This window comes from Giraffa tippelskirchi, chromosome 10, assembly GCF_054371585.1.
Source record: "Giraffa tippelskirchi isolate mGirTip1 chromosome 10, T2T-mGirTip1v1.2.pri, whole genome shotgun sequence".
Classification (NCBI taxonomy): Eukaryota; Metazoa; Chordata; class Mammalia; order Artiodactyla; family Giraffidae; genus Giraffa; species Giraffa tippelskirchi.
This window is the reverse complement of record NC_137284.1, coordinates 9,285,818-9,309,145: the sequence shown is the minus strand read 5'-3', so window position 1 is coordinate 9,309,145 and position 23,328 is coordinate 9,285,818. Positions and strand designations below refer to the sequence as shown.

Sequence of the window (23,328 nt, the reverse complement as noted above, 5' to 3'; positions counted from 1 at the left end):
AGTGTTTTGTTACTTTCTGCTGTACATCAGAGTGAATCAATTATACATATAAATATACCCACTCATTTTTAGATTATTTCCATCTAGGTCATTACAGAGTATGAGTAGAGCTCCTTGTGTTATATAGTAGGTCATTATTAGTTATCTATTTTATATATGTGTGCAGTGCTTAGCCACTCAGTCATGTCTGACTCTTTGTGACCCCATGTACTATAGCCTGCCAGGCTCCTCTGTTGATGGAGATTCTCCAGGCAAGAATACTGGTGGGTTGCCATGCCCTTCGCCAGGAGATCTTCCAACCCAGAGATCAAACCCTTGTCTCCATGGTAGTGTGTATATTAACTCACTTACAAAACAGAAATTGAGTCACAGATGTAGAAAACAATGTTATGGTTACCAGAGGAGAAAAGAGGGAAGGGATAATTTGGGAGATTGGGAATATAGTTTTTAATTTGTAGCAATTTTGTTAAATATATACACATTTTGAAGTTGCTTATCTTTCAATTTCGATGTTTTTTAAAGTACTAAAATCATATACGCTGATGTTGAAAATATGAAAAGAGAAAATTTCAAAGAGAAAGTAATAATCACTTAAAATCCCCCCATTAAAATGTCAGATGTCACCATTGTTATCATTTCAATGAATGCATTTTCAAAGATTATATAATCTTTTCTTTTTTGCAGGTGATTTATGATTTCAAATGTATCATGTTAAGCATATACACATTGGTTATCTGTTTCTGGATTACTTTCGATGTCCAGTTGCATATGCTATAGTGTTCTGATTTTTGTAAATTTCTTTTTTTTTTTTTTAATTTTTTTTTTATGGTTTTATTTTTTATTTTTTTATAAATTTATTTATTTTAGTTGGGGGCTAATTACTTTACAATATTGTAATAGTTTTTGCCATACATTGACATGAATCAGCCATGGGTTTACATGTGTTCCCCTTCCTGGACCCCCACCCACCTCCCTCCCCATCCCATCCCTCTGGATCATCCCATTGCCCCGGCCCTGAGCCCTTGTCACATGCATCGAACATGGAATGGTGTTCTGTTTCACATATGATAATATACATGTTTCAATGCTATTCTCCCAGAACGTCCCACCCTCACCTTCTCCCTCAGAGTCCATAAAATTGTTCCATGCATCTGTGTCTCTTATTCTGTCTCGCATATAGGGTTATCGTTACCATCTTTCAAATTCCATATATATGCATTAGTATACTGTATTGTTGTTTTTCTTTCTGGCTTACTTCACTCTGTATAATGGGCTCCAGTTTCATCCATCTCAGTAGAACCGATTCAAATGTATTTTTTTTAATGGCTGAGTAATATTCCATTGTGTATATGTACCACAGCTTCCTTATCCATTCGTCTGCTGATGGACATCTAGGTTGCTTCCATGTCCTGGCTATTGTAAACAGTGCTGCGATGAACATTGGGGTACACGCGTCTCTTTCAATTCTGGTTTCCTCGGTGTATATGCCCAGCAGTGGGATTGCTGGGTCATATGGCAGTTCTATTCCCAGTTTTTTAAGGAATCTCCACACTGTTCTCCATAGTGGCTGTACTAGTTTGCATTCCCACCAACAGTGTAAGAGGGTTCCCTTTTCTCCACACCCTCTCCAGCATTTATTGCTTGTAGACTTTTGGATAGCAGCCATTCTGACTGGTGTGAAATGATACCTCATTGTGGTTTTGATTTGCATTTCTCTAATAATGAGTGATGTTGAGCATCTTTTCATGTGTTTGTTAGCCATCTGTATGTCTTCTTTGGAGAAATGTCTGTTTAGTTCTTTGGCCCATTTTTTGATTGGGTCGTTTATTTTTCGGGAATTCAGCTGCAGAAGTTGCTTGTATATTTTTGAGATTAATTGTTTGTCTGTTGCTTCATTTGCTATTATTTTCTCCCATTCTGAAGGCTGTCTTTTCACCTTGTTTATAGTTTCCTTTGTTGTGCAAAAGCTTTTAATTTTAATTAGGTCCCATTTGTTTATTTTTGCTTTTATTTCCGATATTCTGGGAGGTGGGTCATGGAGGATCCTGCTGTGATTTATGTCGGAGAGTGTTTTGCCTATGTTTTCCTCTAGGAGTTTTATAGTTTCTGGTCTTACGTTTAGATCTTTAATCCATTTTGAGTTTATTTTTGTGTATGGTGTTAGGAAGTGTTCTAGTTTCATTCTTTTACAAGTGGTTGACCAGTTTTCCCAGCACCACTTGTTAAAGAGATTGTCTTTTCTCCATTGTATATTCTTGCCTCCTTTGTCGAAGATAAGGTGTCCATATGTGCGTGGGTTTATCTCTGGGCTTTCTATTTTGTTCCATTGATCTATATTTCTATCTTTGTGCCAGTACCATACTGTCTTGATGACTGTGGCTTTGTAGTAGAGCCTGAAGTCAGGCAGGTTGATTCCTCCAGTTCCATTCTTCTTCCTCAAGATTGCTTTGGCTATTCGAGGTTTCTTATATTTCCATACAAATTGTGAGATGATTTGTTCTAGTTCTGTGAAAAATACCATTGGTAGCTTGATAGGGATTGCATTGAATCTATAGATTGCTTTGGGTAGTATACTCATTTTCACTATATTAATTCTTCCAATCCATGAACACGGTATATTTCTCCATCTGTTTGTGTCCTCTTTGATTTCTTTCATCAGTGTTTTATAGTTTTCTATATATAAGTCTTTTGTTTCTTTAGGTAGATATATTCCTAAGTATTTTATTCTTTTTGTTGCAATGGTGAATGGTATTGTTTCCTTAATTTCTCTTTCTGTTTTCTCATTATTGGAGTATCGCAATGCAAGGGATTTCTGTGTGTTAATTTTATATCCTGCAAATTTACTATATTCATTGATCAACTCTAGTAATTTTCTAGTAGAGTCTTTAGGGTTTTCTATGTAGAGGATCATGTCATCTGCAAACAGTGAGAGTTTTACTTCTTCTTTTCCTATCTGTATTCCTTTTATTTCTTTTTCAGCTCTGATTGCTGTGGCCAAAACTTCCAAAACTATGTTGAATAGTAGTGGTGAGAGTGGGCATCCTTGCCTTGTTCCTGGCTTTAGGGGAAATGCTTTCAATTTTTCACCAATGAGGATAATGTTTGCTGTGGGTTTGTCATATATAGCTTTTATTATGTTGAGATATGTTCCTTCTATTCCTGCTTTCTGGAGGGTTTTAATCATAAATGGATGCTGAATTTTGTCAAAGACTTTTTCTGCATCTATTGAGATAACCATATGGTTTTTTTCTTTCAATTTGTTAATGTGGTGTATTACATTGATTTGCGGATGTTAAAAAAACCTTGCATTCCTGGGATAAAGCCCACTTGGTCATGATGTATGATCTTTTTAATATGATGTTGGATTCTGTTTGCTAGAATTTTATTAAGGATTTTTGCATCTATGTTCAGCAGTGATATTGGCCTGTAGTTTTCCTTTTTTGTGACATCTTTGTCTGGTTTTGGAATTAGGGCGATGGTGGCCTCATAGAATGAGTTTGGAAGTTTACCATCTTCTGCAATTTTCTGGAAGATTTTGAGTAGGATAGGTGTTAGCTCTTCTCTAAATTTTTGGTAGAATTCCACTGTGAAGCCGTCTGGTCCTGGGCTTTTGTTTGCTGGAAGATTTCTGATTACAGTTTCGATTTCCGTGCTTGTGATGGTCTGTTAAGATCTTCTATTTCTTCATGGTTCAGTTTTGGAAAGTTATACTTTTCTAAGAATTTGTCCATTTCTTCCAAGTTGTCCATTTTATTGGCATATAGCTGTTGGTAGTAGTCTCTTATGATCCTTTGTATTTCTGTGGAGTCTGTTGTGATCTCTCCATTTTCATTTCTAATTTTGTTGATCTGATTCTTCTCCCTTTGTTTCTTGATGAGTCTGGCTAATGGCTTATCAATTTTGTTTATCTTCTCGAAAAACCAGCTTTTAGTTTTGTTGATTTTTGCTATGGTCTCTTTTGTTTCTTTTGCATTTATTTCTGCCCTAATTTTTAAGATTTCTTTACAGTGTCCCATAGGTTTTGGGTTGTTGTGTTTTCATTTTCATTCGTTTCTATGCATAATTTTATTTCTTTTTTGATTTCTTCTGTGATTTGTTGGTTATTCAGAAGCGTGTTGTTTAGCCTCCATATGTTGGAACTTTTAATAGTTTTTTTCCTGTAATTGAGGTCTAATCTTACTGCATTGTGGTCAGAGAAGATGGCTGGGATGATTTCAATTTTTTTGAATTTATCAAGGCTAGATTTATGGCCCAGGATGTGATCTATCCTGGAGAAAGTTCCATGTGCACTTGAGAAAAAGGTAAAATTGATTGTTTTGGGGTGGAAAGTCCTGTAAATATCAATTAAATCTAATTTGTCTATTGTATCATTTAAAGTTTGTGTTTCCTTGTTAATTTTCTGTTTAGTTGATCTATCCATATGCGTGAGTGGAGTATTAAAGTCTCCCACTATTATTGTGTTATTGTTAATTTCCCCTTTCATACTTGTTAGTATTTGCCTTATATATTGTGGTGCTCCTATGTTGGGTGCATATATATTTATGATTGTTACGTCTTCTTCTTGAATTGATCCTTTGATCTTTATGTAGTGTCCTTTGTCCCTTTTCACATCCTTTATTTTAAAGTCTATTTTATCTGAAATGAGTATTGCGACTCCTGCTTTCTTTTGGTCTCCGTTTGCATGGAATATGTTTTTCCATCCTTTCACTTTCAGCCTGTTTGTGTCTCTAGTTTTGAGGTGGGTCTCTTGTAGACAGCATATATAGGGGTCTTGTTTTTGTATCCATTCAGCAACCCTTTGTCTTTTGGTTGGGGCATTCAACCCATTTACATTTAAGGTAATTATTGATAAGTATGATCCCGTTGCCATTTACTTTGTTGTTTTGAGTTCGTGTTGAAACATCCTTTCTGTGTTTCCTGTTTAGAGAAGATCCTTTAGCATTTGCTGGAGAGCTGGTTTGGTGGTGCTGAATTCCCTCAGCTCTTGCTTGTCTGTAAAGCTTTTGAATTCTCCTTCATATCTGAATGAGATCCTTGCTGGGTACAGTAATCTGGGTTGTAGATTATTCTCTTTCATTACTTTAAGTATGTCCTGCCATTCCCTTCTAGCCTGAAGGGTTTCTATTGAAAGATCAGCTGTTATCCTTATGGGGATCCCCTTGTGTGTTATTTGTTGTTTTTCCCTTGCTGCTTTTAATATTTGTTCTTTGTGTTTGATCTTTGTTAATTTGATTAATATGTGTCTTGGGGTGTTTCGCCTTGGGTTTATCCTGTTTGGAACTCTCTGGGTTTCTTGGACTTCTGTGACTATTTCTTTCCTCAATTTAGGGAAATTCTCAACTATTATCTCCTCGAGTATTTTTTCATGGCCTTTCCTTTTATCTTCTTCTTCTGGGACTCCTATGATTCGAATGTTGGGGCGTTTCATATTGTCCCAGAGGTCCCGGAGGTTTTCCTCATTTCTTTTGATTCTTTTTTCTTTTTTCCTCTCTGCTTCGTTTATTTCCATCATTCTATCTTCTGCCTCACTTATCCTGTCTTCTGCCTCCGTTATTCTACTGTTGGTTCCCTCCAGAGTGTCTTTTATCTCCTTTATTTCATTATTCATTCTATATTGATTCCTTTTTATTTCTTCTAGATCCTTGATAAACATTTCTTGCATCTTCTCAATCTTTGTCTCCAGGCTATTTATCTGTAACTCCATTTTGCTTTCAAGATTTTGGATCATTTTTATTATCCTTATTCTAAATTCTTTTTCAGATAGATTCCCTATCTCCTCCTCTTTTGTTTGGCTTTGTGGGCATTTCTCATTTTCCTTTACTTGCTGAGTATTTCTCTGCCTTTTCATCTTGTTTAGATTGCTGTGTTAGGCGTGGCCCTTCTGTATTCTGGTAGTATGAAGTTCCTCTTTGTTGTGGAGGTTCCTCTTTGTTGTTAGAGTTCACCATATGCTGCTCCATACATCAAGTCACATCCTAATTCCATTATGTATCTTTCTTTCTGAGTCATCTTGTCTATTAATAATTGATTGATAAATTAAAAACTTTTTCAACTCCTTTCCCCAAAAAGAATTGTTCATGGAACTACATATTCCAACAAAGTATATGTTTAAGTGAAAATTAATGCCATGATTGTAAGTGAGATTCATTTTACACTATATTTTCTTGCTAGTTTGTAAATAAAAAGCAAAATTCCTATTTTTTCTTCACATTTTTCCTTTTCTCACCAGTCAGCTCATGTAAACCCTTTAAAACTTTGTCACTTTTATGGAGAAAACTTTTCACTTACTTTTCTTGTGACTTTTTGGCTGGAAAAACAAAACAGAAACAATCAATCACCAACCAAATAGCAAATGGAAACAAACACTAAAAAAAGAAAAATGTTTGTGTGCCTTCCATGCACAGGTACAAACTGATCCTCCCCATAATCTTTTTTAATTCAATAAAATCTATGGAATTGACACTTACACTGGAATAGGCTCTGCTGATTGTGCAGACCCTAGAAAGTTTGAAAGTTGCTACTCTCATTTGGTCTCTTTAGAGGTCTGACCAGTGACAGAGGAAAGGCAAGAGGTGAAGTGAAAATCCTAAGAGAACTCCCCATTTGTTATGGGGTGAATTGTGTCTCTCCTAAAATTCACGTGTTGAAGTCATAACTCTCAGTGTCTTAGAATGTGAGATTATCATATTAAGAAAAAAGGAAGTTACAGATAAAATGAATGAAGATGAGGTCATATTGGAGTAGAGTGGGCTCCTAGTCCAATTAGACTGGTGTCCTTATTCAAAGGGAATATTTGGACACCGAGATATGCCTAGGAGATGCTATGTGATTATTGAAGTTCTGCTGCCACAAGCCAAGGAACTATTGGGAGGTAGGAGAGACCTGAAACAGATCCTTCCCTAGAGCTTACGAAGGGGGATGGCCCTGCCAATAACTTGAGCTCACACTTCCAGCCTATTTAACTGTGAGACAAGTTTTTGTTGTTTAAGTAACTCAGTTTATGGAACTTCATTATGGAAGCCCTAGGTCATTAACGGGCTTCCTAGGTGGCACAGTGGTAAAGAATCCGCCTGCAAATGCAGGAGATGCAAGAAACGTGAATTCATTTCCTGGAGCTGGACGATTCCTTGGAATAGGAAATGGCAACCCATGTCAGTATTCTTGTGTAGAAAAATACATGGGCAGAGGAGTCTGGCAGGCTACAATCCACGGTGTCACAAAGAGTCAGACATGACTGAGTGAGCATTTTTCTTATTTACAGATATCTTTACCAGTTTCTTATTTTCCTTATCCTCTATATTTCCATTATTTATGGCAGCATAATTGCCCAATCTTATAGGCACCAATGCAAGATTTATCTCTTTAATATATTTTCAAAGAGAGGCTTCAACTCTTATGGATTGGAAGACCATGAAACACTATCAGGAATGTGTGTCTCTCACGAGGGCAGGTAGGATGTGCCCTCACAATGGAGCTAATTATCTTCTCTTCAGCACTAAAGTAACCAATGAAAACAGGGCAGAGGGGACCTCTGCAGTCTAGACTACACCTCATAAACCTCATAATGGATAGAAATGACCTGTCACTCAGAAGGGCAATAGGCAGAGATGAGAGTTTCCCAGACAAGGCTCAGCTTCTGCAGTGATCTGAGGGACCCATACAGTGTGGGTCTTTCTCACCCATAGATCCAAAGCACACAGTTCCTCCAAGTGGGTGGCCAGAAGATTTACTCACTTATTTTCCACATCTTGGATGGCATCAGGCAGAGGCAGATTTCTAGTTTCAGGTAAGAGAAGAACAAGAAGACCAGCAATGATGGGAAAGACTCCATAGATGATCCAGGGCAGGATGGGTAGATTACCATTAGGGTCATCAGCAGGGGAGTCAGTACTGCCCCACATCTACTAGCCATCATATCTAATCCTGAAGCTTTTGCTCTGATGGATAAATGATAATATATAATAATCCAGTAAAATTCTAGACTTTAATTTATGATCTATTATTTTGCCTCTGGTGCCACCTGGGCTTCCCAAGTGGTAAAGAACCTGCCTGCCAATTCAGGAGACATAAGAGATATGGGTTTGAACCCTGGGTCGGGAATATCCACTGGAGGAGGGCATGGAAACCCACTCCAGGATTCTTGCCTGGGAAATCCCATGGACAGAGGAGCCTGGCAGGCCACAGTCCATAGGGTTGCAAACAGTCGGACACTGCTGAAGCAACTTAACACTCATTTTGCCTTTATTTTGGAACCAAAACCCCCTACAGTATTAAATCACAAGTATGATGAAAAACACTTGCTTTTGTGATATGCTCTGTGTTTTGCTAGCTGTCTTTGTCAAAGTCAAAGTGTGTTAGCCTTTAAACAGTGTTACACATTGCACCTAGTTGACAAAAGTTCTAAAAACTTAATGAGAGGATGTGTTGAAGTTTAGCACAGTACTTGGAACAAAGTCAACATTTTCAATAAACTTTGGTTATAATTGCTTTTAAGATACTATTGCTATTACAAATATTAACAATTGCTTTATAATTAACAGACCTTGTTATACTTATTCCCCTAAATAAGCATCAGTTAGCTGAGAAACATCCATGTGGACCCTGGCAGAATATTCATAAACTCAAATACCTGACCATGGTAGGAAAGAGTTCACTATGGTGGACAGAATTACTGGTCTGAGAGGAGGCAGCAACACAGCCAGTTCCCACACTTGCCAAAGTCATATGCAGGGTCTGTATTTATTGAGACAAAGAAGATTAGCAAGATTAAAAATTCTGGGCTGAAGGAATCGGCACCCACAAAATTTAGTCAGTAAAAAGAGTCTACAGGCTGTTTGTATTTTTAAAATATATTGTAAGTTTATCTCTGGCCTTTCTGTCCTGTTTCATTGATCTATATTTCCATTTTTGTGTCTGTACCATTCTGTCTTGACTATTGTAGCTTTGTAGTATAGTCTTAAGTCAGGGAGCCTGATCCCTTAAGCTCCATTTTTCTTACTTAAGGTTGCCAAGGGGTCTATTTGGGGTCTTTTTTTGTTCCATACAAGTTATAAATTTTTTGTTCTAGATCTGTGAAAAATGACATTGGTAATTTGATAGGGATTGTATTGAATGTGTAGATTGCTTTGGATTATATGTAAAGTCCAGAGAAAAACTCATGCACCTATAGTCACCTAACCTTTGACTAAGAGGGCAAGAAAATACCATGGTGAAAAGACAGCCTCTTCAATAAGTGGTGCTGGAAAAACTGAACAGCTACATGTAAAAAAAATGAAATGTAAACAGTTTCTAACCCCATTAACAAAAGTATACTCCTAATGGATAAAAGTCCTAAATGTAAGGCCAGACACTATAAAATTCTTAGAGGAAAACACAGGCAGAACACTCTTTGACATAAACGGCAGCAAGATCCTCTTTGACTCATCTTCTAGAGTGGTGAAAATAAAAACAAACAAACAAATAGGACCTAATTAAACTTAAAAGCTTTAGCACAAGAAGGAAATCACAAAAAGATGAAGAGACAAACCTCAGAACTGGAGAAAAAGTGAACGTAAAAGTTGCTCAGTCATGTCTGACTCTTTGCAACCTCATGGACTGTACAGTCCATGGGAGTCTCCAGGCCAGAATGCTGAAGTGGGTAGCCATTCCCTTCTCCAGGGGATCTTCCCAATCCAGGCGTCAAACCCAGGTCTCCTGTATTGCAAGTGGATTCTTTACCAGCTGAGCCACCAGGGACATGAAACTAATTACAAATAAAGCAACTGACTAAGAATTAATCTCCAAAATATACAAGCAGTTCAACAAAAAAACAACCAAACAACCAAATTAAGAAATCAGTGTTAGACCTAAACAGACATTTCTCCAAAGAAGACACACAGATGGCCAAGAAACATATGAAACATCATTGTTCATTATTAGAAAAATGCAAATCAATACTACAATGAGGTATCACCTCACACCAGTCAGAATGGTCATCATAAAGAAATCTATAAGCAATAAATGCTGGAATGGATGTGGAGAAAATAAACCCTCTTGCACTGTTGGTAGGAATATAAATTGATACAGCCAGGATAGAGAACTGTATGGAGATTCCTTAAAAAACTAAAAATAGTAGTACCATGTGCATCCGTTCTCAGTTGCTTCAGTTGGGTCCAACATTTTGTGACCCTAGGGACTGTAACCCACCAGGCTCCTCTGTCCATAGGAGTTTCCTGGCAAGATACTGGATGGGTTGCCATGCCCTCCTCCAGGGGGTTTCCTGACCCAAGGTTCAAGCCCATATCTCCTGCATCTCCTGCGTTGCAGGCAGATTCTTTATCACTAAGTCACCCAGGAAGCTGATGAACTACCATATAACATAGCAATCCCACTCTGGGCATATACCTTGAGAAAACCATAATTCAAAAAAACAGGTGAACCACCATGTTCATTGAAGCAATATTTACAATAGCCAAGACATGAAAGCAACCTAAATATCCATCAACAAATAAATGGATGCAGATGTGTGCATATATACAATGGAATGAAACTGCTTCATTTGTGGTGATGTGGATAGATCTAGAGTCTGTCATATGAGTGAAGTAAGTCAGAAAGAGAAAAACAAATATTGCATATTAACACATATGTATGAATCTAGAAAGATGGTACTTGTTTTCAGGGCAGTAATAAAGATGCAAACATAGAGGATGGACTATGGATACAGGGAAGTATGGAGGGTGAGATGAACTGGTGGAGTAGGACAATCATTGACACAGCCACACGTATCCCAGACAGGCACACAAGTCTCCTAGAAAGCACAGCAGCTGGGAAGTTGAGCATAGGAATTGGAGAGCAAACCCAGCGCAAGATCTGCTGTTGATTGCGGGGAGATGACCCCAGGGCACATGAGAGAAGAGATCACGGTGGGAAATGCCTGTGGAGGAAAACCAGGCAGCCACAGAGGCAAGGGGATACTGCTGAGTCACGTGCAGAGAGTGGAGCCATCACTGTAGCCTCTCTCTCCCCCCACACCAGCACAGGCAGCTGAACAATAGAGAAAGACTCCAGAGAGGCTGGTCCTTTAAGCACCTGATGCACTGAACCAGAGAGAAGGACCCCAATCAGGGGGCTTCTTTAAGCACCTGATATATGGAGCAAGAGAGAAGGACTCCAGCCAGGATGGCCATTTAAGTGCCTGATGTGCCAAGCAACAGAGAAGGACTCCAGTCATGGTGGCTATTTAAGTGTCTGAACAGGCTGAGCAACAGTGAAGGACCAGAGAAAGAAGCTGTCTGATTGCCAGCTGCCAGAGGCTAGAAGAAGACTCTGATAGGGCCATAGAGGTGGCAAGATTACACAGAAGAGCTATACAAAAAAGATCTTAATGACCCAGATAACCGTGATGGTGTGATCACTCACCTAGAGCCAGACATCCTGGAGTTCAAAGTCAAGTGGGCCTTAGGAAACATCACTATGAACAAAGCTAGTGGAAGTGATGGAATTCCAGCTGAGCTATTTCAAATCCTGAAAGATGATGCTGTGAAAGTGCTGCACTCAATATGCCAGCAAATTTGGAAAACTCAGCAGTGGCTACAGGACTGGAAAAGGTCAGTTTTCATTCCAATCCCAAAGAAAGGCAATGCCAAAAAATGTTCAAGCTACCACACAATTGCACTCATCTCACATGCTAGCAAAATCCACACGCTGAAAATTCTCCAAGCTAGGCTTCAATGGTACATGAACCAAGAACTTCCAGATGTTCAAGCTGGATTTAGAAAAGGCAGAGGAACCAGAGATAAAATTGCCAACATCTGCTGGATCACAGAAAAAGCAAGAGAATTCCAGAATAGCATCTACTTCTGCTTCATTGACTTCAAAGGCTAAAGTCTTTGACTGTGTGGATCACAAGAAACTGGAAAATTCTTCAAGAGATAGGAATACCAGACCACTTTACCTGCCTCCTGAGAAATCTGTATGCAGGTCAAAAAGCAACAGTTAGAACTGAACATGGAAAAACGGACTTGTTCCAAATTGAGAAAGGAGTATGTCAAGGCTGTATATTGTCACCCTGCTTATTTAACTTATATGCAGAGTACATCATGCAAAATGCCGGGCTGGATGAAGCACAAACTGGAATCAAGATTGCTGGAGGAAATATGAATAACCTCAGATATGCAGATGACACCACCTTTATGGCAGAAAGCAAAGATGAACTAAAGAGCTTCTTGATGAAAGTGAAAGAGCAGAGTGAAAAAGCTGGCTTAAAGGTCAACATTAAAAAAACTAAGATCATGGCATCTGGTCCCATCACTTCATGGCAAGTAGATGGGGGAAACAACGGAAACAGTGGCAGATTTTATTTTCTTAGGCTCCAAAATCACTGCAGATGGTGACTGCTGCCGTGAAAAAAGACACTTGCTCCTTGGAAGAAAAGCTATGACCAACCTACACAGCATATTAAAAAGCAGAGACATTACTTTGCTGACAAAGGTCTGTCTAGTCAAAGCTATGGTTTTTCCAGTAGTCATGTATGGATTTGAGGGTTGGACCATAAAGAAAGTTGGGCGCTGAAGAACTGATGCTTTTGAACTGTGATGTTGGAGAAGACTCTTGAGAGTCCCTTGGACTGCAAGGAGATCAAACCTGTCAATCCCAAAGGAAATCAGTCCTGAATATTCACTGAAAGGACTGATGCTGAAGCTGAAGCTCCAATACTTTGGTCACCTGATGTGAAGAACTGACTCACTGGAAAAGACCCTGATGTCAGGAAAGCTTGAAGGCAGGAGGAGAAGAGGATGACAGAGCATGAGATGGTTGGATGCCATCATCGACTAAATGGATAGTTCCATAGGGCTTCCATAATAGAGTTCTACAAATTGAAATTTCGAAATTGTCTCACACACATCAGGAGGTTGGAGGTCTGAGTTCAAGTTGTTGGCAGGGGCACGCTTCCTCTGAAGGCTCTAGGAAGGGTCTGTTCTATGTCTCTCCTGGCTTCTGGTGGTTCCTTGACTTGTGGAAAAATAATTCCAATTTTCACATGGCATCTCCCTGGCATGCCTCTTTGTCTACTGCATGCATGCTCAGTTGTGTCTGACTCTTGGTGATCCCATGTACTGTAGCTCGCCAGGCTCGTCTGTCTGTGGAATTTTCCAAGCAAGAATACTGGAGCTGGTTGCCATTTCCTATTCCAAGGGATCTTCTTGACCAAGGGATCAAACCTGAGTCTCCTGCAAGGCAGGTGGATTCTTTACCACTGAGCCACCTGGGAAGCCCCAGAGTTCCCCTATTTATAAGGATCCCACTATACTGGATTAGTGGCCCATCCTACTCCAGTTTGACCTCATCTTAATTACTCATATAAGCAACAACCTTATTTCCAGATATGGTAATCTCACATCTGAGATACTGAGAGTTGACAATATGGGTACTTTGGGGGGGACACATTTCAACCAACAATAAATGGGTAACTGGTTCCCTTATATTTTTAAAAAATTTTTCAATTGGAGGATAACTGCTTTACAATGTTCTGTTGATTTCTGCTGTACAACAACACAAATCAGGTGTATTGAGATATATATATATATATATATATATATATATATAGGCTTCCCTGGTGGCTCAGTGGTAAAGAATCTGCCTGTAATGCAGGAGACATAAGAGATGCAGATTCGATCTCTGGGTTGGGAAGATCCCCTGGAGAAGGGCATGACAACCCACTCCAGGGTTCTTGCCTGGAGAATCCCATGGAGAGAGGAGCCTGCTGGGCTACAGTCCATAGGGTCTCAAAGAGTCAGAAATGACTGAAGCAAATATATATATATATATTCTTGCCTGGAGAATCCCAGGGACAGAGGAGCCTGGTGGGCTGCCATCTATGGGGTCGCATAGAGTCGGACACGACTAAAGCAACGTAGCAGCAGCAGCAGTGTATATATGTCAATGCTACTTTCTCAATCTGTCCTACCCTCTTCTTCCCTCACTGTGTCCACAGATGAATGGATGAAGGAAGTGTTGTACATATATACAACGGTCTATTACTCAGCCATAAAAAGGAATGAACTTGAATCAGTTTTAGTGAGGTGGATGAACCTAGTGCCTGTTATACAGAGTGAAGTAAGTCAGAAACAGAAAAGCAAATATTGTATGTTAATGCATACATGTGGAATCCCTTAGATTTTTAATTTACCTCTTGCCTTCCCAAAGGTGTCATTGGTCAGAGGTCTGAAAAGCTCAAGTGAGAGCAGCAAGTTTCAAAACTGCTTTCTCAGGTCTGTACAGTTAGCAAAGCCTTTCTCCAGCATGTTTCAATCCCATGTATTTTACTGGATTATAAAATGGTGATGGTTAGAAGACCAGTTTATTTATGCAGCGAGTGTATCTCAAATTATTTTTAATTTTTGTTTTATAATGTTTATTTTTATTTGCTAATTGGTTGATTGGCTGTGTCTGGTGTTTTTGTTTTTTTTTTTTTTCCAGCAGAAAATTCTTGAGAAACAAATGAAAAAGATTCCTACCTGAAAGTGACAAAATTTTAAGACTTCATGATATCACTGATGAGGAAGAGAAACATATGAAGGAAACAACCCTTTCTATCTACAAAGTAGCAAGAAAATAAACTGGAAATATTAATTTCATTTACAACTCAATGTATAAATATATGGGAACAGGCAATTCCACTAACAAATATTTTGGGAGAGGTAGCTGAAAAGCTTCCAATTTATCAATAAATTATTAATATTAATGAACAAGATAATTCAGAAACAGAAATACTATGTGATTAGGATGTGGCTGGTTTATGTATGGATCAGCACATAATGAACTCTAAATTTATCAAAATCGGAACAGAGTAGTATAGGTAACCAGTATCAAAAGAAATACAGAAGTAGATACTCATACATCTGTAAACTTAGTACATGCTAGTTTGGACAACAAAAGCCATTGACAAAGATAAAGATTAAGTGCTACTTGGAAATTCACTCATTGAAATGATAATGATGGGGAACTTTAAAGAGCAAATTTTTAAGTGATTACTACTTTTTCTTTGCAATTTTCTCTGTTCATTTTTTAAACAATAAGCATATTTAAAATATCATGTAGTTATCAAAATCGTGGGGAAAATAACAGGATAAACAATATTCAAAATGTATATACATTTAATAAAATCGCTACAAATTAAATTTATATTCCAAGTGCTCTGATTAATTAATATATGAAAGTTGTTCAAATGTAATAGTAGTTTAAGTCAAATCCAGTGTGAAATATTTGCTTGCATTTTTAAAACAGCAGATTCAGGCGGGCGCGATCAGCGCTCGGGGAGGTGGATGGGTCCGAGCCTGCCCGGCGTGATCCCGTGGGCACGCGTGTCCCCGCGCGGCGGGCGGTGGACTCTCCCCGGCCTGTCCTGTCGCGGCAGAGCCTACACGGCGCGTGTGAGCTTTCATCGCCGCCGCGCACCTGCGCCCGCGCCCTCACCCCGCCAGCCGATGCCGGGAGAAGACGCGCTGGGACTGGCGGCCCGGGGGGACCCGTACCCGCGTCCCTCTGCTGCCGCTCTGCAGACGCGGCTCCCAGGGACTCCGGCGGATGCGTCGCCCTCCGAGCCTTCCGTGTGGTCCAGCTGGTGGCGCTTTGGTTTGGAAGATGACAGCCAAAGGCGGCAGGCTTCTTCTCATTGTTCATTCCCTCAGGCGTGTCCGTCTCTGCGATCTTATGGACTGCTACATGCCAGGCTTCCCCGTTTTCCCGGAGTTTGCTCAAATTCATGTCCATTGTGTTCATGATATCTGACCATCTCATCCTCTGTCAGCCACTTCTCTTGCTAGTGGCTGGAAAAGTATGGCATAAGTCTGATGTCTGTGTCTGCTTCCCCAAGGTCAAGAAATTATCTCCTTAAAAGGTAACATACTATGCATGTTATGAATTATATCTGCTTGGTCAGTATAAAGGAAGTAGGAATAGCACCACAGCAGCTAGATGCATGGTTGGGCAAGCACCACCACCAACTCCTCTCCACCCCCTCCACCAGGTTCAAACTCCTTGGAAGGGTTTCCTCTCTCTCTTCCCCCTAACCCCCAAAGTTGACTGGAGGGCCTCTGGTCCCCTTTTCCACCCCAGAACTACCCTCAACCTCTCACATGAACAGCTACAGCCACCCTGGTAAGAAAAAGTGAACGAGAAGCTTTTGTTTTTTTTTTTTTTTGAAAACCATTCCAGAGGAGCATGTTTGTAGCAAAACCAACATCTGGACCTTGGCACCAGGCATCAGCATCACTACCAAATCGACACAGAAACCACCCAAGAGCTGTTTGGGCAGCAAGAAAATACCACTAAGTCTTCCTCTTCTATGAGAGGAAGGCTTCAAAATTGTCCTTCAGGAAGGCCAGAGAAGAGATTATTAACTTGGTTGCAAAATGGAGCATGAACACTGGGATATTTCTTAAGTTATTTAAGAATTCTCCTTGGTCCATTGAAGAAGACATTCACTAAGGAAAGAGTGAGCATGATGGATCAGAGACATTGCCAGAATTTCTTAAGCTTTTGCCAGAGTCAGAAGATATGAAGAAACTAAAAGCTTTTAGTGGAGACATGGCCAAGCTGTCCTGGGAAGATCCCTTAATTCAGATGCTGAACTACTCACTGCAGAGTGAAGTCATGGTGCTAAATTAGAAAGAATTTTTGCCTTCTTCTTCTCTTTACACAGCCATGATGATTCTCAAAACTGCTACAAAAGAGCTGATGTGTGTGAGGAACTACATTCGATATTATTAATATTATTAATATACTTGGTGTTGCAAGAAGGGAATATCATGATTGCAGAGGGGGCGTGCTAGCAATGCAATGTGATTTAACCTGTCTTCTTTGCTTAACTTGGCAGACAACGCAATAAAACCTGCGATGAATCTCCTGTATTGTTGCATGGGAAGCCCAAAACGAAGATGCCGTGCTTCTGAACTTTTCTGAAAAGTTTCATCGTGTTCTCGAGGATGCTAGATTATCTCTGGAAAATACGGAGGCAGGCTGCATTCTCTCTCTTTTTAAAATACAATTTTATTTATTTTTGGCTGTGCTGGGTCTTCCTTGCTGCACGCTGGGTTTCTCTACTTGCAGGGAGAGGGGGCTACTCTCTAGCTTCTCAATGCCCTGGCTTCTCTTGCTGCGGATCTCTGGGCTCTGGGGCGCTGGGGCTTCAGGAGTTGCAGCAAGTGGGCTCAGTAGTTGTGACCCACGGGCTTAGCTGCTTCCTGGCCTTTGGGATCAGGACGAGATCTCTAAAGAACATCCAGTGGGGTGGTGAGTGGGTGTCAGTGGACGAAGATTTACTTCAGGGTGCCCTGGAAAAGCTGGGGCGCTGGAAGCAGGGGCCCGGAGACAAGCCGCAACGCCTTCACGGACTCCTGTGAAGACAAAGACATAGCGCAACTGGACGAATGCCTCCAGATAGCGACTTTGTGTCAGATTCAACGAAGCGGTGACAGACAACCGAGACCACGAGGCGCAGGAGCTGAAGCAGCGTCCTTGGGCGGCTGGGGAGCTGGGGATCCGGCCGGAGCAGCAGTGAGAATAACTCGGGGCTGTTGATCAAGAGGAGCTCGGAGGACCCGCCTGCTTTCCTCCACTCCGGGCCCATCAGCCCCTCCTACCAGACCCCCAACGCCCTTCGCTCCAGCCTCTCCCTGGGCGCGTCGGATCCCGAGCTTCTAATCTTCGCAGAGAGCTCCACTGGCAGCCCCGAGGAGGAGCTCAAGTTCAACAGCTCGTTCCGGAGCTGCCCCCGGCGGGACCCGCCCAGCGGAGCCTGGAGAGCCTAGGGACCAGGACTCCAGCCCAGCGTCCAGACCTCAGGCCTCGGAGGGCCAGGAGGAAGCCCCCGAACCCGCCTTGGCTTGGCCGAGCCAGTCCCAACTCTCCCCGCACCCCCCGGCCTGAGGACTGTCCGCAGTCTTACCCGGGGTTCAGCGCAGTGGGCTCAGCATCCTCCGAAAGAGGAGCAGAGAGCCCGCGGTCTGGGTCCCGAGCGGTACCCTCCACTCTTGCCGTTGGCTCAAAGGATTAGGGGGCATGAGCTTCTGACTGGACTGGCTCACTTCTACCGCCAGGCTCCCACGGGCCCGGAAGAGCCGGCCACCTGACGGTGAATTACTGCAGCCCAGTAGAGCTGGCATCTGGGGGGGGGGGGGAGGGTGATGAGTGACTTAGTCCCCGGGCGCCTGCAAAGACAGCCTGACGCCAGAGCGAGCAGAGGTGCCCAGGGCGGGGCGGGGGGAACGGCGGGGCGGCCCCGAGGAGCCCAGGAGCGAGGCTCTGATATTTGAGGGCAGCAGCGACCCTGGGAACCAAGATCCTGGCTCTCGGTTCTACTTCTCAGACACCACTGACTGCTCGCTGCCCCTTGACTGCAAGGAGGGAACAGACTCCAGGCCCGAAGAGGGGTGGGGACCCGCAGGATCGGGTCGATGGGGGAGGGCTCCGTGTCCTCCGGAGCCAAGGAGACCGGAGGCAGCCAGGTCTCCTCTAACCCCACCTGCATCCCACCTGGGGAGGCTGCCGCGAGCCCGGCTGCCACGGGGACCTGCCCAGGGACAGGCCGGCCAGAGAGAGAGAGGTGATGGCCCCCGAAGAGGAACTCCCTCAAACAGGCGTCGGCGTCGGCTGAGGCCTCAGCGGTCAGTGTTGCCCAGAGGGTCGCGGTGCCGGGGCTGGCGCTGATGGGCTGGGAAAGCGAGGGCGGGAGCAGCCGGCCGCGCTCCCCTCCACACCCTCCCTCCCCCGCTCCTCCCGCAACAGAAGGCGCCCTTCGCGAGGGCTGGCGGCTGGGACCCGCCCGCGCCCCAGTTGAGCCGCAGCTGGTGAGAGGGCCTCCAGCAAGCTTCCGAGGAGGCCCTGGACAGCGGCCTGGCGGGGAGGGAGCCCCGCGAACCACCCAGGACACCTTTAGGAAGCTCAGCTCCAAGCTCCGTGCCCCCTGCCCCCATTCCCCCGCCAGCAACGTCAGGTGGCAGAAGGTGGGGCGGGGGCGGGGGTGGGGGGAGGTTCCCGGGCCCCGACAGCCTCAAGGAGCCGCTCCGCCCCCGGCCGGGCCCTTGTCATCAGCTTCGCTCGCAACACGTTCACCTCCTTGTCTCGGCACCAGAGGACTGACTCTCCCCTACGTGGGCAGAGCCCCTGGCCTCACCCAGACCGTGGCGCTGCGGCAGCTGAGGGTGAAGGGTGGCCCGGGGACCCCGCTCCCCAAAGACAGCGGCGTCTGCGTTCCCCAGTAGGGGATGGAGTCGGCCTGGGGCCCCGGAGCGGCAGGGAGATCCCGGAAAAGGACCGATAGACCGGGGAAAGGGCCTCCCTCCCACTGGAGGACGCCAGTCCAGCGACGCTGGGGAAGGGGCTCCATCCCTTACAGAAGTGAAGAGCAACCGTCTTCCGCTCTCGCCTCCTGGACAGACTTCTGAGAATGGCCGACCGCCCCTCCTTCCCGCTCATGGCTCTTCCACATGAAGTCGTCCTCTGGGGCCACCTGCAGATGCTCCTGTCACAGAAGGCGACAGTCTCTGGGAGAATGCTGAAGCTTCTGGAATTTACACATGCTGCATTTTGATAGAAGGTCATAACAGAGGTTTCAGGCAGGCACATCTCTCCCCTTCTGTGTTCTCTCATTTGTTGTTGCTGTTCAGTTGCTAGGTTGTGTCCAGCTCTTTTCTACCCCATGGACTACAGTATGCCAGGATTCCCTGTCCTTCACTATCTCCCGCAGTTTGCTCAGACTCATGTCCATTGAGTCGGTGATGCCATCCAGCCATCTCATCCCCTGTCTCCCCCTCCTCTTTCTGCCCTCAATCTTTCCCAGGATCGGGGTCTTTTCCAATGAATTGACTCTTTACATCAGGTGGCCAAAGTATTGAAGCCTTTTCTCCTTTGAGTATCTTATAAAACTAAGTGAAGGCTGCTATGACTTGTGTTCGCTCTAGTTACAGGAAAGAATTAACTCTTCAGTCTCCTAGTCTTTCTCCTGGAGCCTGGAGAAAGTCCCTCTTTTGTCTGTCTGTCTGTCTGTCTTGCTATACTTTTTAATGTTGATGTCTCTTTCCAGGTGGCTCAGTGGCAAAGAATCTGCCTGCCAATGCAGGAGAGGGGTTTGATCTCTGGGTCAGGAAGAACTGTTGAAGAAAGAAATGGCAATCCACTCCAGTATTCTTGCCTGGAAAATTCCATGGACAGAGGAGCCTGGTGGGCTACATGGGGTTGCAAAATGTCGGACACGACTGAACACACACACACACACATATCTGTTCTTTGGTAGTATAGTTTTAAATCCTGAATAAAACCAGATCAACTTTTTAAGGGCCGTTGGGCCACTGGGTTTTTAAAATCAGACCTCGGAGGGGGGTTCTGGAAGGGGAAAACATGTACACCCATGGTGGATTCATGTCAATGTATGGCAAAACAAATACAATATTGTAGAGTTAAAAAAATAGGTAAATAAACTAATTTAAAATAAAAAAATAAAATAAAATTTTATTTCTAGCTCTAAAAAAAAAAAAATCAGACCTCCCAAAATGAAATTGCTTTAAGGAGATTTTATATTATCAGAAAAATTTTGAAAAAAAATAGTCAGGTTTTTTTCAAAAGAAAGGGGAAACCATGTACTAGTTCTACTCAGTGCTAGTTTCACTATTTCCCATCAACTAATTGGGAAATGAGGGAATTCTTGAAATCTTTTTGTTATTTAAAAATTGCTTCCACCAACAGTGTAAGAGGGTTCCCTTTTCTTCACACTCTTTCCAGCATTTATTGCTTGTAGTCTTGGATAGCAGCCATTCTGACGGGCGTGAAATAGTACCTCATTGTGGTTTTGATTTGCATATCTCTGATAATGAGTGATGTTGAGCATCTTTCCATGTGTTTGTTAGCCATCTGTATGTCTTCTTTGGAGAAGTGTCTGTTGGAAAACATGTACACCCATGGTGGATTCATATCAATGTATGGCAAAACAAATACAATATTGTAAAGTTAAAAAAATAGATTAAAAAAAAACTAATTTAAAATTAAAAAAATAAAAATTGCTTCCAGTTTTTTTTCCACTTTTGATCACTTACTAGTGAAGCTTTGTTTTAGATCTGACAGTGGTAGATAGACTTCAGCAAATATGATGTATTTGTGATGAATTCATATGGTTGATGGTATAGTCTCCCTCCCATAGAATGTTGCCTTCTATTTGAATTAATTGGAAACTGAACTTCCATAAGTCAGATAAATTGAAAAGGCAAAATTTATGGTTGAAAAAGTAAGGCACCTGACCACAAAACCTCTTGTAAAAATAGTCCAAGTATGTATTTCCAGGACTCCACAAAGATGGTTATGAGAAACCTGAGCCATTTTTTCCCATCTCAAAAATTGTAGAAAGTCATGTATTTAATAATACAGAAAATAATTTTCAAAACACAGGATTTGTAGAAGAGGTTAAAAGTTTGTGAATTTTGGGGTAGTGCCAAGATCATGACCCTTTAATGGGACCCTAGAAACAAGGGTCTGAGTCCCTGTTTTTATCACTGATGCCGTGTGGCCTTAGCCAGTCACTCCCTCTCCTTATTCCTCTGTTTCCCAGTCTGCAGAAGTGGAGGCATGGCCCCTCTCATGCCTTCAAGTGTCCTTCTAACTCCAAGAGTCCAAGTCATCATGAACAATGAAGAGCCCATCTCTGCCCTGGGATCAGCTTTCAGAATGAACCCCCAGAATCTTTATAGCAGAGATCTCACATAGAGGGCTGCTCATATGAAAGCACTTCTTAATGAATTGTTACTTTGAAATCTAATAAGCTGAGTTTCCTGAGATGTGGTGTCTTGCTTAGTTCCATGGACAACTTGTATGCATCTTTTGTGAGCAAGTGATCATTCTATTACCTTTTATTGGTAGGGAGCTTGAAAAAATAATTAAGTATATAATGCAGAAGTGTAAATAATTTTCTATGTAAATTTAAGATGAATTGAATATATTTAAAGGTCCATTTTTATGTTCTTTTATGTAATGCGTAGTTTAATAAAGTTTATGGGAAAAAACCAAAACAGCAGTTTTAAAAGCGCTAATAGTTCTCTTTGTGGGCAAGGGCATACTGCTGTGGACATTCATAAAGGTTAACAAATGCTATAATAAAAAGATAAACATAATATAACTTATTAAAGACAGTTGGTAGCTTTAAAGAGTTTTATTCAATTTTTAGTTCAGCAAACATTTGTTGAGTATGTTTAGCCTACAAAAGACTTGGATTGTTCTGATGAGTACAAAGATTTATGAGACAAAATCATAAAATCAAAGGTATCAGGTAGTCCACAAATGTGGTTCTTATTCCTCATTGTGCTTTTGTACAAGATTATGTGATTTTAGCTTGGAGGTTTAAGTCTCTAAGTTGGCAGGTTTCCAGAATTATTTTGGCTGCATATACTTCAAAATCTCTCCACCTGAAGTATCAAGACTCCAGCATCTTTATACAAAACTAAAATAATGGCTGAGAGAACAAGGAAGGGACCTTTCACATTTCTACTAAAAAAGACTACTATGTGTCTGAAAGAGCGCCCTTTGTCTGTGTCCACTTTGCAGCTCTGCTACTGTTTGCTTTTCCCAACAGAGTTTGTCAAGTATATTGAGATGAACATATTTCTTTTCCTTGTTTAGTCTAAATGATGGGTTAAACTGATATGTTTTAAAATGTTAAATTAAATTTCCACTAGGATAAGCCTACTTGTTCAGAATGTAGTAACCTTTAAAAAACCACATTGTTTTATTTAATTTGCTAAATTTTTTAGTGAGAAGTGTTGCATCTACATAAATGAGTGTAATTGGACTGTAGATTTCTTTTTTTCTACCTTCATCTGCTTTTGGTATCATAAGAGTGCTACTCACATGGAATATTAGGAAACCTCCTCTCCTTTTCTACTCCTGGAAGAGTCTGTATAAAATTGAAATGACATCTTCCTTAAATATTTAGTGACAGTTTCCAGTGAAGATACCTGTAGTTTTCTTTGTAGGAGAATGTTCAGCTATCAATTTATTTTATATAATAGATATAAGGCACTTCAGTTTAGCTATTTCTTATTGAATAATTTTTCTCCTCACCATAGATCCTATTTCTTTGCTTGCCTGGTAATTTTTGATGGAAGTCAGACATTGTGACTTTTTACTTGTTGGGTGCTGGATATTTTTGTAATCCTAAAAATGTTATTGAGCTAAATGGGATATGCTTAAGTTACTAGAAACACTGATCTTTGGGGGATCTTCTTTTTTAAATAGATTTAGATGATACAAGAGCAACATTTAGCCTAGGGTTAATTTTTCCCCTACTTATTCAAAGCTTTCTGATAA

General features: G+C 41.8%; 2 protein-coding genes and 1 pseudogene across 2 annotated transcripts in view; 1 reads left to right on the top strand and 2 right to left on the bottom strand.

Annotated features, from left to right (window-relative positions):
- The window catches only part of LOC145523074 (solute carrier family 22 member 10-like), a 68,970-nt gene extending 49,456 nt beyond the window's left edge, over positions 1–19,514 (bottom strand). Inside the window, exons 1-3 of the mRNA XM_081532867.1 lie at positions 19,374–19,514; positions 9,527–9,742; positions 8,630–8,733 (exon numbers count right to left, since the gene is read on the bottom strand). The gene's annotated coding sequence lies outside the window, so the exon portion shown is untranslated. The remainder of the gene's footprint in view (positions 1–8,629; positions 8,734–9,526; positions 9,743–19,373) is intronic.
- LOC145523075 (uncharacterized) lies at positions 15,117–19,117 on the bottom strand. Its single transcript, XM_081532869.1, has 2 exons — positions 17,927–19,117; positions 15,117–17,375 (listed from the first exon to the last, which is right to left on the bottom strand). Exon 2 carries the CDS (start codon positions 15,775–15,777, stop codon positions 15,256–15,258), a length of 522 nt encoding a protein of 173 aa, XP_081388995.1. The 5' UTR covers positions 15,778–17,375; positions 17,927–19,117; the 3' UTR covers positions 15,117–15,255.
- Positions 15,888–19,241, top strand: LOC145522381 (FH2 domain-containing protein 1-like; annotated as a pseudogene).
- Positions 19,515–23,328: the final 3,814 nt, after the last annotated feature.

What these genes read in the sequence shown, in the direction of transcription:
- LOC145523075 (XM_081532869.1), bottom strand. Translation starts at nt 15,777, where the DNA reads ATGAGATGGTCAGATATCATGAACACAATGGACATGAATTTGAGCAAA.